Source organism: Macrobrachium nipponense, chromosome 2, assembly GCF_015104395.2.
Source record: "Macrobrachium nipponense isolate FS-2020 chromosome 2, ASM1510439v2, whole genome shotgun sequence".
Classification (NCBI taxonomy): domain Eukaryota; kingdom Metazoa; phylum Arthropoda; class Malacostraca; order Decapoda; family Palaemonidae; genus Macrobrachium; species Macrobrachium nipponense.
This window is the reverse complement of record NC_087201.1, coordinates 123,318,576-123,333,852: the sequence shown is the minus strand read 5'-3', so window position 1 is coordinate 123,333,852 and position 15,277 is coordinate 123,318,576. Positions and strand designations below refer to the sequence as shown.

Here is a 15,277-nt window from a genome sequence, read left to right as displayed (position 1 = left end):
GTAACGGCCAACGCCAGAGATAACAGGAGATAAGACAGCGTCTGCTCCAGTGACATTAGTCTAGCGCTAACGTGTGGTGTGGAAACGTTGCCTCAAAACAGTTACTGTGTAGATATATTTAACTTCTTCATTTTCTTTGGAATTCAAGTGTTGAACGACTGCAAACAAACCAGTGTATTAATTTTGTATGCTATTTGTTAGTTTCTCTCTTTTTCGGCGTCTTGCCGGGACAAGCAAACGCCGACAAATTTTTTCCTGCATGTAACGGTTATGGGGTTTTATTATTTACTTCCCCTCCCACTCGGCACCCCTTCCCACGGAACCCCCATACAACTTCCTCCCACCTTCAACATCCCCCGGCCTCATCGTTCCCCAACCCCTTCCCCCACCCTAGTCCCATCCTCTATCAGATCCCCTCCCTTGGTTCAATTAACCTCCACATATGTCCCGAACACACTCAGTTGGGACGGCGCTCTTACACCGCCTTTATCAGTTTAGTCTGTGCTTTTTCGAAGTTTGATACTGAAATCTCTTCCACCATTAATGGAAACTGTACGAAAATGACAGCGACTATGTTTAACGTGGTATACTCTGAAGATGAATACAGCAGGCGTGAAAGGTATACGTACACTTCTAGAGAAACTGGACTAAGCGGAGGTGTTTGTTATTTTGTCGCAACCGCCGACCCACGTGTGGTAGAATATACGAGTTACCTGTCAGTGTCATTACCCGACATGCAAGACTGAAGTGGAGCCCTACGTTTTATCCTGATCACGTTGCTTGTCTTAGTGTTTATTGACATTGGTGCAACGTTTCTACCTGTAGCACTCTACGCAGTAGTGAATAACACCGCAATAAAATATGTAAATTCCTCGCCGTCTTGAACACTGCCGAAATTTGCTGTCTGTGCATACTCGGCTTCATTTTTCCATACATGTGGAAATTTACATGATGGTTGTGTAACTTGTGTTTCAGTCTGGGAGTACGGGGTTAGAGCAGGTGTTGCAGTTTATCGATAACATCTTTTTCCTTTGGCGTGTATGTTATGTTAATCGTCTGTTATTGCGGGTGGTAGCTATGTTTTTTCATTTCAGAAGTAATCGATATTTAGCGGTATATACTAGTTAAGAGTTCAACAATCTGAGTTTGATGCGACTGTCAATTTTCCCTTCAAAATTTCGAGATGATTTTCCTGAAAAGAAAATTTAGAGGTAGATCTTATGTTTTTGGCATTTTAGTAGCGATTTTTTTTTTTCTAGAGAACCAGAGATTTCTTGATTTAGAATTGCCTTTAATTACAATTTATTCGTCTTTTCGGTTGGTAAATTTGAAAAAAGCGTAAGCAGTGGCAAGAGACAAGGCTGAGGATGAATAGCAGCGCACTTGCATTTTTGGCTGAATGACTGAGGAGTGGCAGCGGACTAAGCAATTGCCAGAGAGAACGAGACAGTTGTAGCGAAGGAGTCACATATGATGTAACCATGAAGGGCAAGTGTCGGTATCGATCCCTTCTTAGGAGAATGAAATGTGTAAATTGCGTCGGCCTGCTAGAAAATCTCCACTGCCATTTAATGTATTAAATGGAGGGAATAAGTTTGAGAGACTATAGGCTAAGTCATACGAATAAGGAAGTGAAAAGTATGCCTTGAGGAGAAAATGTTTAATTAGTCTAGTAAGTGGAAGAGATATAAAAAGACTATGAATATTGGTTGAACATATGTGGTGCTCATGAACCTGAGCTGGCTGCGGAATAATTAGTTCACTTTTGTTATGGGAATAGCAGGGACATGTTCATTTAAGAGTGATGCAATGGAATTATAGTGCATTTTATATTTGAAATTTACACTGTAAATACTTTTGTCTTTGGTCGACTAGGCAGCAAACCCTTTTGGTAAAAAGGGAAGGTAACTGAAGAAAGCAATATTCAGAGGATATTGGTAAGATATAATGAAAGTGAAGGATGATACACCTTCAAAAAAATGTGAAATGTTCACGAAAGCAGCATGGGTTGTCCGCAGTTTTTTCCCGGATTTTTAATTAATGAAATTTTTGCTTTGTGGACGGGTGTGTGTGTGTGTGTGTGTGTGGACCAGTTTTTCTTAGTTCTGTAAGAGGTATTTTTCAGATTCTAACTTTAAACCTTAGACAATGATTTATATTAATTTTTTAAAAATGTGCTTATGTTTAAGTTCGAAAGGGAACAAATGAACAAATGCGTGGAACTGTCTGTCACATTGGCTTAATGGAGGTGAGAGAATTCCCGAGTTCTCAGTATGCGCGCGCACGTGTGTGTGTGTGTGTGTGTGTGAACGAGCATTCAAGGAAACTAAAGAACTCAAGAATACTGAGAAGAAGCCTGCTTTCATTTTTTTAATGGCTAGAACCATCATTCGATTAAAACATCTCACGTTTCGTTGTGGCGGTTGTATAGAAGAGCAAATAAATCATCTCTCGTAAATCGCGCCATAACGCATTGCAGCAAAGGCAGAAAAGCCTAAACTTGACCAGTGCGATCGTTAAGTCCTATAAAAGTATTTCTACTTGAGGTTGCTGTGGTAGGGGGGACATAGGCTCTTATTTTGGGGGTCTTTGGAATATTTCATCTTCGAAGACATTTTTCAGGAGTGTTTATATTTATTTATACATTTTTTACATGAACACGCAAGATTTCAAAAGGAAAAATTGTCATTAAAATCATACCAGAAAGCATGCATTCAACGAAGGCTAATGTGTATGCATGATATGACCTTAACATTTAGTAACACGTGTTTTGAACTAGCATTTTTTTTTCGTGTTGATGTATCCATAAACTGCTTATTTATAGCTGGATGATGGATAAGGGATATATTTGTTGCAAAGCAGTTTATAATGTCATTACCATGCTTTCCTATGGGAGCTTGTCATTAAAAATTTAATATATGTGAAAATAGAATGAGAATAAGGTCGGTGTTACTGACAGTCAAAAGTGGCTTCCATCAATCATTAACATAAAGTCTTGTATAGAAACCTATTGACGAACTTGTTTATTCTTAAATCAGCGAAGGCTGCATCATATAATTGGTACCAAGGGTGGAGTAATTGTAATTGTAATTCAATTGGAATGTAATTAATTACAGAATTTCGTGTAATTGTAATTGAAAATTAAATTATAGTGAGTAATTGTAATTTAAATTAATTACAGGAGGATATAATTTGTAATTTAATTTAATTTAAAAATTCAAGTAGTAAGGATCGGACTCCATTAGAAGTGATGGGTTGCTTTCTCCATCCTATAGTAAGGTAACCAGAACTCAAAGTTGTAGTCCAAGTGTTTCCTAAATAGGGCTAATAAATACTCTTTTTAATATGACCTCTGCTCTTCTTCTATCACTTACACTTCTAATATAAATTATGTAACCCTATTAGCTCGATTTGCTCACCTCCAATACTCAGTTTCCTGTAACAAAAGATTAGTGTTTACTCTCGCACCGAAATCAGTTGTAATTGTAACTGTAATTGTAATTGAATTTGTTGTTGAGTAATTGTAATTGTAATGTAATTGCCACTTCCAAATAGAATTGTGATTGTAATTTACATTTTTTGAAAGTAATTGTAATTGTATTCGTAATTCATTTCTTCAAGTGTAATTACTCCAACCCTGATTGGCTCCAGTTGCCTACAGCTGAAATTTCACAAGCAACGTTTTATATTAGCAAAGTAATGACATCTTTACAGCCGGTGAGATTCCAGCTGGAATTTGATTGTGTCAGTTTTCACCGAGGTAATTCTGTTATAAAAATGAAAGGGGAGAAGCTGTTTGTGCCCAGATTGAAAAAGACGAATATAATGTGTTGCGTGATAGATTTGAGCATTTTGGTGTCCAGAATTCATCATACAAGAAAATGCTTTCATTTAATCAGTAGATAATTGGGAATTTACGACATTAACTCATTTTCTCGCCTTATCAAATACGAAAAATATTTATGATAAGATAAACACGTAAGTGTCAGAAAACAAATGGTCATAAACGCGTATGTGGCAGAATGGATGGATGATTTTACCCCTTTTGAGGGTGCTTTATGAGTACTTTCTCGATTGTTTCTTGGAGCATATATGTATTTAGGAGCATATTCCTTTTCAATTACATTTCGCTCTTCTTAATAGATGGCAATCTTTATTTTTTTTTCTTTTTTTAGGTTAAGTGTAATATTCTATAACTCCTCTCAAGTTCAGACTGAACATAGCAAATATTTCAGATAACTAAATGTTTTTAGTTGCTTATCATTCCGGCATTCGCCGACTAAACAATAAGTCGTAAACTTTCGTTTAGATCCTTATAATGCCAGGTTTATCAGGGCATGAAGAACAGATAAAAGAAGGAAGTGGTCTTTTTCGAAAGAGGCCACTTCCAACGTACGAAACGAAGTGAAAACCGAAATTCCGTAGGGCGTAAGCAAGAAAAGGAAGGAGTTGTTTCGAAAGAGGAATTATTCTCTTGTGGAAATGTAATGCCAATATATCCCTTCATTGCGAAGAGCCGAAGGTGCGAGGTAATAAAATTGTTGTGATTAGAAACTGGAATGAAAAATGGAGATGCACATGGACGAAGCCGACTTCTTTCGGTCGAGAGATGAGAGGGTGAGTGACATTGCCAAATTTGCAGTCAAGTATAAACATGAGGAATGTAGTTCTGTTCAGTCAATAATGTAATTAAGTTTAGCTTCAACTGAAATGAAATCAAGGTAGAATTAAGATTGATTTTATTGTGCAGTTTACCATCAGATATATCGAAAACCAAGAATCTTGAGAGATTTTATTCGTAATAACTTGAATGGATTCTCACACATGACCACCCTAATATCACCAGCAAACGCGGCGACAGCTTCTGGCCCCTCTGAAGGCGCCCACTGACCTGGTGGACTGGCAGGACGTTTGGTACCGCCTCGATGACGGTCGGGGACAGATCGCGCTGTCGACCCTCGGCGAGAGGATTCCGAGAACGACCAACAACTCCCAAGCAGTTCTCCGGGCCCTCAAACTCCTTAAGGAAGCTGATCCTGGAGGCACAGGATATGTCAGCTTCAAGGACTTTGAGCATTTCGTAAGTCCGGTTCAGAAGGATAGAACTAATATAATCCTCTCAATGTCCAATTTGCACTATCATTTCTTTAATGGCTATTATGGCCCCTGAAATAATTGTTGCAACAGGTATCCTAGCAGTTCTGGTTACTTTCTGTTTTGTTAAAAAATTATTCAACATCTTTCAGCCTCTTGGTCTGTCTTTTCGTAGTAGATGTCAGTAATTGTGCTTTGACATGAAGGGAATTCCAGTGGCAAATCTTAGATTATTATCAAGATTTTCTTAATTAGATATATATATTTTTTGTCTAGTTTACACAAATATCGTGCGACTTCATTCACCTGTACCTCACACCATACAGATAACATGATCTTGGATGATGTATGAGAAGAGCCTGGTTATATAATTATTTATGGGAAAATTCCCGATTTCTTAAATAACAGTTTTACAAAACTTGAATTTTGAAATTGTCGTTTTGTACATAGTTATTACTAAATATTTTGCCCATGTCTTCCAATAAAAATTATCTTGGATTACAAGAGAGTACAGTTTTACTTTAAAAATCTTAGATTATACAAAAAATTTTTACAGTATACAATTATTTGAGAATTTCACTTATATTTTGCAGAAAGCTTGCGTCCAACGTGATTATAGATAAATCAAGAATATCCTACGGTTGACCTTGGTTTTTTCCTTTTTTTTTTTAATTCCCGTGTTGCGTTAACCTTTATTTTTACTAATTGAAGTTGTGAGAACTGCCCTTTTTGAGTCCATAATGTAAACTTCATGTGTTTTCTTGTACCTTTTTACATTTTTTGTGTTATTAATGCATTAAAACAATGGTCGACAATTTAAGCCAGAAAGTGTTCCATTTCATTGTGGAAGGATTTCTCCCGTTTTAAATGTTCCCCAGGTATCTTATTTAGAAACTAGGTGTTCTTTTTCTCTGAAAGTTATCTGTCCATGCTTTGTTATTTATATTCTTTTTATTTTTCTTTCGTTTACGCTTCAGTGAACATTTTCGCGTTCAGATGCCGTTAGGTTTTCATTAGACATTCTCTCTCGTTTGGCTGAAATTATTTTTATTCTGTGAGCTTTTCATTGTTCTAACTATTCGTTACCTTTCGTTCATGTATCTTACTTTCTTTCTACACCAGGGCGGAGATAATTGTACCTGAACATGTAAATAAGTGTGCAAGTTGGTTTGTATATCGGTTTTGGGCGTGTTTGCTTTTTCTCTTGATTGGCCCCTGATAACCTCCCTCGCACGGCATTTCCCTTCCGATGTGTGAGGAAATACTGGTATTCTTATTTCTTCGCCATTTACTTTATCAGCTGTTCGGTTTAAATTCAGGTGATTAGATACTAGTGCATGATTCAGTTCTTGAGTATTCAGATGGCCTTACTTTTCAATTGTTGTTTAAATTTATGAAAATAGTTGTAGAATTTCTGTACAAATATGGATTGGATCACAATTTACAACTTATCCAAAGCAATTACGATGTGTTTGGCCACCACTTTGAACTTTTTAAACATTTTGAAAGCATGAACTTTACCCTAATTCTTTAGAAAGTGTTTTTTTTTTTTTACTGAGCTGTCTGGCAATAGGATTAGAAAATATATTTTTATATTTTTATTTTTATTCTATTATTTATATTATTTTGATTTTATTATTACTATTTTTCATTAATTTTTTTACATAAACATAATTTATACAAACTTACACCGAGGATTTTTATTCATATGTACATGTATGCATGGATGAAAGTTTGCGTATGTACAAAATCTAAAATGAAGTGTTAATACTGCAGTAAGTTACTGATACTTAATTTCATCATTTGTAGTTCAACAATATCCTACCGGACAATTCTTGGGAGCGTGGTGTGCTGGTACGGGCGGCTCTTGACGTCCTTGATAAGGGCCCAGCTCCTTCGGAAGAGGTAAGGTTAGTTTTAGTCAGGAAATACCTATATTTATTTGCCTTATAATAACAATTGTTTGCTTGGGGCGTGAGGTGAGAGTTTTTATGATAAAGATTGGTAGCGTTTTTTGAGTACGTCGGAGAGATTGGACGCAATGCCTCCTCACTATCTGCGTTGATTAATTGATAACAAAAGATGTGGGTGGAGGTTACTGGGTATAGTAAGATGGGATTAAAAGGTGAACGATTTTAGTTTATAGACTTATTTTTATTAAAGACAGCATAGTGGAGTTACAATGACTCAAAATAAAGTGCCCTGAATTTGTGTGAAAATAAAGTGCCCTGAAATAGAGAGAGAGAGAGAGAGAGAGAAAAGAGGAGAGAGAGGAGAGAGGAGGAGAGAGAGAGAGAGAGCGAGAGAGAGAAAAAAAGAAGGAGGAAAAAGGAAAGAAGAAAAAAGAGAAATACAAAATTAATGGTATAAGTAAGTAGAAGTCATGGTGGTGGTGCAGTGGATGGTAAATAAAAAGGGAATAAAATTAAGTGATGAATGAGGCGGAAATTTTAAATTTAATGCTGCCCTCAATGGCAGAAAAGGTAAAGAGGTGAAAAATGAAAGTAAGAAAGTCAACAAGACCACGTGACCTTTAAAAGAAAGAAAGAAAAAAAGTGTAATGAAAGTTTCCAAACACCAAAAAGTTCAAAGGGATAAAATCATTGTACCTATAACTAGCCGTTCAGTCCCAGTGAATGAAAAATATATAGTTGAAATGAATGGTTTTCGGGTAAGGTTGTAAAACGGGTTTAATCAGTAGTGGATTATAGATAGGATAAGAGTGATTTCGATAGTGTTATCATAGTTTGGTGGAGAGGGTTCTTTTTTCTTATGCAGAATGATAGCAATAGAGTTGCAGTTGCCATGAAGAGAACAGAATTAAGTCTTAAATATTTTAATGATTAAAGTAAATATGAACAGCATCGGTATAATGCTGCTGCTGCTTCTAAAGGCGTGTAATGGTTGTGGACTTGTCTTGTCAAGAAAGTGTTCCATCCTGGACTCGGTATTAACGAAGATAAATGAGGCGTTAATTTGTACTTTTTCTCTCGAAGTAACTCATCCATGGCTGGGAACCGAGAATTAAGAATAACTGAATAAGAACAGCGCAACTATCATTACCTCGTTATGTGTGTTCATATTTTTTTGAATGAAGTAACGTTAATGTTAGATGCTTCTTTGATGATAAAGAAATTACTTTTCCTCTCTCCACTATATTCCAAAATGCATATTCATTCATTTTCTATGCCTATGGCCGTATTTTATAATTCATTAAGAGTGATAATTGAACTTAACGTACTGTTGACAGGAACATATAAAATGCAAGACTTTCCGCTTTAGCTGCATAGAAATTCTGTGGGGAACAGATCAGAAATTAGATAATACGTACATCTCCTTTATCACAGCCGTACTTCAACACGTGGATGCAGCTGGTCGACTTCGTCCATTCGAGACCCAGCTACTACGACTTCGACTGGCCCCGGTTCGTCTCAAACAGCTACAATAGAAACCGCCTCTTGCACTTCGTCTTCTACAGGAGCGAACTCATACACCCGGCTCGTCTGAAGGAATGGATTTTCCACGCCAAAGAGGCAGATAGTTTGCCCAATGCTGTTGCCATCCAGCTCCTTGGCAAGGCAGAGATACCATTCCAGGAGGCTGACATCAATCGGGATGGATTTCTGGAGTACGAGGAGTTTCTCCGGTTTGTAAGTTGCCAGTAATCCATACATTTACGAAACGTGTACTACTTTGTTCCGTTGCTGATATGAACTTTGGATTATGAGTCTAGTGTTTGCTGCATTTCTCGGAATTGCAAAATCGCTGATAATGCAGATTTGAGAAATCAAATTAATGCATGAGATTACCTCCACTATCTTTATTACCCCGAAACAAAAGCCAAACTAGCCAGGCTGCCCCTTCTAGTTATAGTGTGGTCGACAATTTTTGTGTTTCAGAGATTATTGATCTTGTCTGGAAATTCGTGATGCTATTTCAGTTAGAAAAAGAATACTTGAAGCTCTCCAACATTAACAGGAATTTAATTTTTCTAATTACTTGATTGTGATAGGCCAACAGTTATGTTACACATCTTTTAAGAATAAAAAAAACTTGTGTTTTGAAAAGGGCACAAGCAAGAAAAATAAACTATCAGTTAACATATTTTCAGATAAACAGATATGCATCACCATTGTTTTAATTGATTTGGTGGCTTACATTTGCTTAGTAATTTAGGAATTGGAATATCCAGCTAGGGTTGTGTGGAAAAAGTACGCTAAGACTTTTTTGCATCGGTTTTAACAGTTTGTTACTTTGCTGTTAATATTAGTTGTTGATCAGATTGCTTTCATTGTATTAATTAGCAGCAAAACTGTAAATGCAGATATTCATTATCAGCTAACACGCTTGCCGCGATGTTAATAGTCACTTGATAAAAAAAAAAATCACTGCCGGATATTGCACAAAAACTGTCAAATATTACCTTACTACCAGGTCATGCTCAGCAACGCTGCCCGAAATCGAAGCACTGCCCTTCGTAGGGGCGCCTTAGCAGTAGTGCCCAGGACAGAGCGAACTCTTGAAACCAGGAGATACATTGAAGAATACTCTTGCTGTCCGCCACCATTTTGCATGCTGGCCATCACACTCGTAGAAGTGAGTCTCGCTACAGAATATCTGTAGATAAATAGGTTTTGAGACCACCCTTGAAATAAAGGATTGACATTTGCTTTGTTTATAGTTCCTTATTATTTGGAATACTGTGCTGAGTATGGTATATCATCTGAAGATGTGTCCTCCAGTATACAGCTAAATTTCCTGTGATGAGGAATGTTCACTGAGCATCTCATTTTTTTTTATCCAATGCAGCTGGCCATATTTATATACTATGCCATTGATATGAACAATCTTGCTGACAAGGGCGTAATCGTTGGGCCACGAGGTCCTTGTCCTTCGTACTCTCCCCTCGTGTACAATCCAGCGAGAAGGTTTGAAGCTTGGCGTTACATCAGTTATGCGCTCATACATTCTGGGTGAGTAGGAGAAGCGTTTCATTTGGGCTTTTTGACTCCTTATCAAACATTTAAGTGCGTTTGCCACAGTGTAGACTGGTATAGTTTTAATCCGTTTAATAATTAAGTCTCATGGCCCAGTTTAAGAAATACATTCCTTCTGAATTAGGCGGGACCATGCGTTTTGCCAATAAACTACAAATCGATTTGTGTTTGTTGTGGTTGTAGATATACTCTTTATTTCTTAGTTTATCCTTGCTGCATAAAGTTAATATCTAAATATGTACTCTTGCGTACACTCATTTTCCTGCAATCGGTGATAACGCTTATTGTCTAAAGAGCTAGGGTTACAGGCTTCGTAGCTGAAATATTCTGACTCATTGATAATCAAAGTTCAGTTGAGACTGATTAAACCTACTCTATCTTTGGTGTCGTTAAAGTTACAACCTTCATGACTGAGAAGAGTTATCTTTGAAATCAAACTAGAGGTCAACACTACTTTTCACTTTTTTCTAGTGTAGTTGGCAACTAACATTTCAAATACAGTAATCTGATAGTGCTAGCTGTCCATGCACCATTTATAAGAGAGAGAGAGGTCGCCCTTTGCTAAAGCTCAACCTGCCTTTCCTTCCAGATGGGTGCATTTGGTAAATAACCTGATAGTGCAAATCATTCTTGGAGTGCTTCTGGAGCTGGTGCACAAATGGTGGAGGGTGCTGTTGATTTATCTTTCAGGAGTAGTCCTTGGAGCTATCCTCCACTCTCTGTTCACTCCAGGGTCATACTTGGCAGGGGCTTCCGGAGGTGTTTATGCCGTTGAATATGCACATCTCGGGAACCTCTTCTTGGTACAGTGAGATTTTTATTCTTAACGTGTATTCTTGTTTTACTTTTCATCTTACTAGTGCCCTTCTCAATAATAGATTAGATTTTATAGACATTTATGTTAATTTTTTTTACACCTGAACGATAAAATGGAGATTAGTTAATCTATTGCAATCATTCTAATTCATTTTTAATCCTACATCGCTAGTAAAATGATAAATTATGACCTTTAGTGCTCAACTAATAGTTATGATTATTTTATGGGTTTGGTATATTCTTTCACAACATTTGATCTTCATTTTTGGACAATCTCAAATCACATGAATTACAAAGCAGAACAAGAAGATAATCGGCTTTGGTTTACAATGGCCATTGCTATGATCATAGGCAGAATATAAAGGTGTATAATTAAGTAAGAATATTTAATCTTAAGATACAAATTTGTTTTAATTTATTAGTCAGAGTAAGCATCACGCCATTGTTTCCAGTTTAGTGACGAAGTAGCCCGAGTTTTAAATAACGATTGTAATTCTGTTTTTAGCTAAATAAAACTCTTGACTGGTGGTCTGTTTTACACTAAACAGCGCTATTTTCCTTTCGTGAGGGATTTTTCGGTTTGAAAACTATAAGCGGAGTTTGACGTCTTGTATGAAGTAAAATATAAACAACAACTATAGAATTTTTTGAAGGCTAGTCTAAACAACTCGACTAATGTTTTCAACGGTCAGTTGATAAGCAAGAAATAAAACAACTAAAGTTTACTTCACGAAATACTGAAATTCTTCAGTTTAACTCAAATACAGTAATAGTCATACTTAAATTGGGAAAAATCCGAAATGGCTCAAAAATGTGGTACGCAAACCAAGTGTAGTTGTTGAGGACAGTTCTGTTGAAAAAAACAATGCCTGTGTTGTGAACTGTGGCCTTTGAAATCAGTTGCTCAGATTTATGTTCATATTGACTACGTAATGTTTGTTTATATCTTGAGTACCTTTCTTGCCTTATGCATTTAGTTGTTATTCTCTCTATTATGACGTAAGTGGCCATTGTAGAGCAACTTAATATATCAAGAAAGAGTGTGGCGCTATCATGACTTGAGAGAGAAAGAAAGACAGTTGGTATACCTACAAGCTGATAGGGGAAGAACAGTGTGGGTTTTAAGGAGGAAAATCGTGAGTGGATCAACTGTTTGTTTTGAGAGTATTAAGAAGTTCAAATAGAAAGGAAAACATGGATAAGAAAATACTTAATAAAAGAATCGATAAAGAGCAATGTAGTGGATTTTCTTAATGTATTGCATTAAAGGAAGCTTATTTAGACTGACTAAAAACGCCGAAGATGCTAATGAAATATGAACTAGGATGCGTTTATGGAAGAATCTGCTTGTATGCTGTAAAATAAGGTCTGAGACAGGGCTGGTATATGACCACCTGCCTATACAGTATCTGTATGGATGGACTGAAGTCGGGGGAAGGACAGTAAAGGACAGTAAGAAATAGAGTTGTGAGTGGTGTGGAATGGCTGCTGTCTGCAGATGATAATGCTGACTGGGGATTGTACAGTTTTCTGTATAAGAGGTTCGACTTTAGTCCTATAAAGTATAAATGTGACAATGACTGCTGTTGTGTTTTTTTCTATGGAGCCACCCTCTGTTATAGAAATTGACTAATGTACACGCTATATACATATATATATATATATATATATATATATATATATATATATATATATATATATATATATATATATATATATATATATATATATATATATATATATATATATATATAATATATATATATTATATTATATATTATATATATTATATTATATATATATATGTATATCTTATCAATATATATATATATATATATAGATTATATATATATATATATTATATTAATGCACTCTTCAGACTAACCACTTCATTTTCTTATGGCGACACATATACACAAATTTCTTTCAGAACTGGTCGGAAATGGAAGCCAACTGGGTTCAGTTAATTGTGATGTTGCTCGTTATAAGCCTAGATTTCGGTTACGCCTTTTGGGACACGTACCTAGCACCGACACCTTCCCATGTGAGTATTTAAGCAAGCGAGCGAGTCAACTGGAAGAAATCACTCCATAGTATTGGACCTTGCTTCTTGAATTCATACTGACATAAGAATGTTTTGATAGCTAGGAATATTCTTTAACTTGTGAATAAGACCTATGCTTGATAATGAGAGGAACCTTTCATCAATAGTACTTGTTGAGCTTCATAATTTGACGTCATAGTGGCAATCTATTTGAAATACTGGATAGTCTTTACAGGCGCAGTATAGTTGCTTTATTTCTGGTGAGAATTTATAACCTCCTGATCAATTTTACAGTCAAGAATGAGGTCAGTTTAGTCCTTGTACACCCCAGTTGTTGATTAAAATTGTTAAGTGGAGTGTCGACTCAAGTATTTGTTCTTTCAGTAATCCATTCTGATTCTCAGATTTAAGATTCCGAACTAACAGACGAACAAGAAGTGAACTAGAGGTCCTTTTAATTTCTGTGGTTCGTGTGAAGTTGCGCGAGCTGAAACTATACTTACTTTGTCTTTTGCCCTGTCTAATATTATTTCTTTTCTGTTATCAATATTCTTAAGAATTGTTTTAAATATTATCAATAAATGTGGTGAATGTATTTCATATATTTGTTTTTATTTCTTAACGACGAAGACTGGTCACATGGCTCATTTTGGAGGGGCGTTAGCCGGCGTTCTCGTGGGCGTCTTTGTCCTCAGGAATCTCAGGAAGGAGAGATGGGAAAGGATCTTCCAGTGGATATCCTTAGCTATATTCTTCGTCGTGGGCATTGCGGGCATAATCCTCAACTGCACCCTCCCATCTCCTGAGTATTTTCCCGAAAATGATTACTCGTCCATGGAAAAACTGAAGAACGACTGGAAGTTGACGCTGAATTGGTAAGAAGAGACTTGTGGATGCCACTGATGACTACAGACCAAAGTGAACAACAGTGTCATGTGTTGCGTGATCAGTGAAGTGCAGAGTCAGATGTTATGGAATGCGTGAGATGACTGTTGTTGAATACGTTGGGTTCCTGTGTTTAGTGTGGCTTGTGATTGGAATAGATGCAGTGGTAACTAGCCTCGAGAAAAAGGGTTACTGAAGAATTGTTTTCGTATAGGTGACTGAAGTAAAGAATTACCAGATGATGATGATTAATTGTGTATTTAGCTAAAAATTCTTGTCAAAATATGTAAGTGGAAATGACCGATTTACTGATTTTATGTAGGTACACAGGCTGTGAGATGGATGACTGGATTGTCAATTGTTCATTATTCCATTCAGCGTCTCCTCAGTAATTGTAATTATCTTTTGGTCTCCATTCTTCAAGACGAACATATGTCCAGGAAACCTTGTTGGTGGAGAATGGGTGGAATTTGCTGGCTAATAAAAACTGACAGTTGTTACATTACCGGTAACATAGCTGTCCTTTTGATGCTTCTGTGTTGCATGTTTTATCATTTATATTATTCTTAATTTGAAAACAGGTGTCTATATTGGCTTAGTACAAGGAATTTACTCAATTTCATCTTGTGTTAAAAAAACACGGCGTGACTGATACTGAATAATTACAGTTACTGGCCGTTTCTCTTTCCTTAAGACCTGTTTGTTTTACTGGTAAAAAGTCGGATTATACTTTCCAAAAACGAACGAGCCAACGAGATGTTAAATTTACCAACAGTGTCTACTCATTATTGTGTAACCCTAATTTGTTTTGACTCAAGCACTAGTATTACCCGATAAGAATATATTTTGCTTCAGGCCTTTTGATTAATTTAATTCGTGGTAACCAGATCTTTGTGGAAAAGCTTTTGTGTGCATATGTTAATTTGCGAGAGGTATTGTGATTTGCCAATGTGACATGTATGTAACTTTAAGATGACCTCGTGATTGTGGAAACTAGTGGTAAGTATAATGTCTTATTATAATGGTCACTTCATATTGAATTGAAACCTTTTATCATATTGATGTTGATACTGGTACGTGAAGATTAATGTTAATACTGGTACGTGAAGATTGATGTTAATACTGGTACAAATACTTTACAAGACTATATGTTTCGTAATAGATTTAATATTGTTTACGATGTGTTCAGTAAACTCTATTGTTCTTTGTACATAATGTTTAATGTTCTTTTATTCTACCTTCAATGAGTCGTGAATTTTGAATAAACAGGTTGAATCTACATTGGCAGCAAACATTTTGTTTTTAAAATGGGAAAGAATAGATTGCTTTTTCAGTATCAGTGAACTCGGACGCATAGGTTATAATATGTACAGTTTTATCAGCTGATAAAGGTGAGATAAATGACTAAAACTAGAAAAATCCTCAAAAAAACAAGACAAAA

General features: G+C 36.2%; 1 protein-coding gene across 9 annotated transcripts; it reads left to right on the top strand.

Moving 5' to 3' along the window:
- On the top strand, positions 1-15,058 carry LOC135220956 (rhomboid-related protein 1-like). Of its 9 annotated transcripts, none has more exons than XM_064258610.1 (10): positions 1-108; positions 4,176-4,617; positions 4,847-5,080; positions 6,904-6,999; positions 8,442-8,744; positions 9,529-9,690; positions 9,904-10,067; positions 10,681-10,894; positions 12,838-12,951; positions 13,582-15,058. In XM_064258610.1, exons 2-10 carry the CDS (start codon positions 4,567-4,569, stop codon positions 13,828-13,830), a joined length of 1,587 nt encoding a protein of 528 aa, XP_064114680.1. In that variant the 5' UTR covers positions 1-108; positions 4,176-4,566; the 3' UTR covers positions 13,831-15,058. The 9 variants fall into 9 exon arrangements, with proteins under 9 accessions (XP_064114680.1, XP_064114683.1, XP_064114684.1 ...); XM_064258613.1 differs by having other exon boundaries at positions 7-100; XM_064258614.1 differs by having other exon boundaries at positions 32-108; positions 4,310-4,617.
- The last annotated feature ends 219 nt before the right edge of the window (positions 15,059-15,277 follow it).

Bases quoted from the DNA above. Each gene is read 5' to 3' on its own strand.
- LOC135220956 (XM_064258610.1), top strand. From the start codon at position 4,567: ATGGAGATGCACATGGACGAAGCCGACTTCTTTCGGTCGAGAGATGAG. The intron at 8,745-9,528 runs GTAAGTTGCCAG...CCTTACTACCAG, and splicing joins ACGAGGAGTTTCTCCGGTTT to GTCATGCTCAGCAACGCTGC. The intron at 10,895-12,837 runs GTACAGTGAGAT...AATTTCTTTCAG, and splicing joins ATCTCGGGAACCTCTTCTTG to AACTGGTCGGAAATGGAAGC.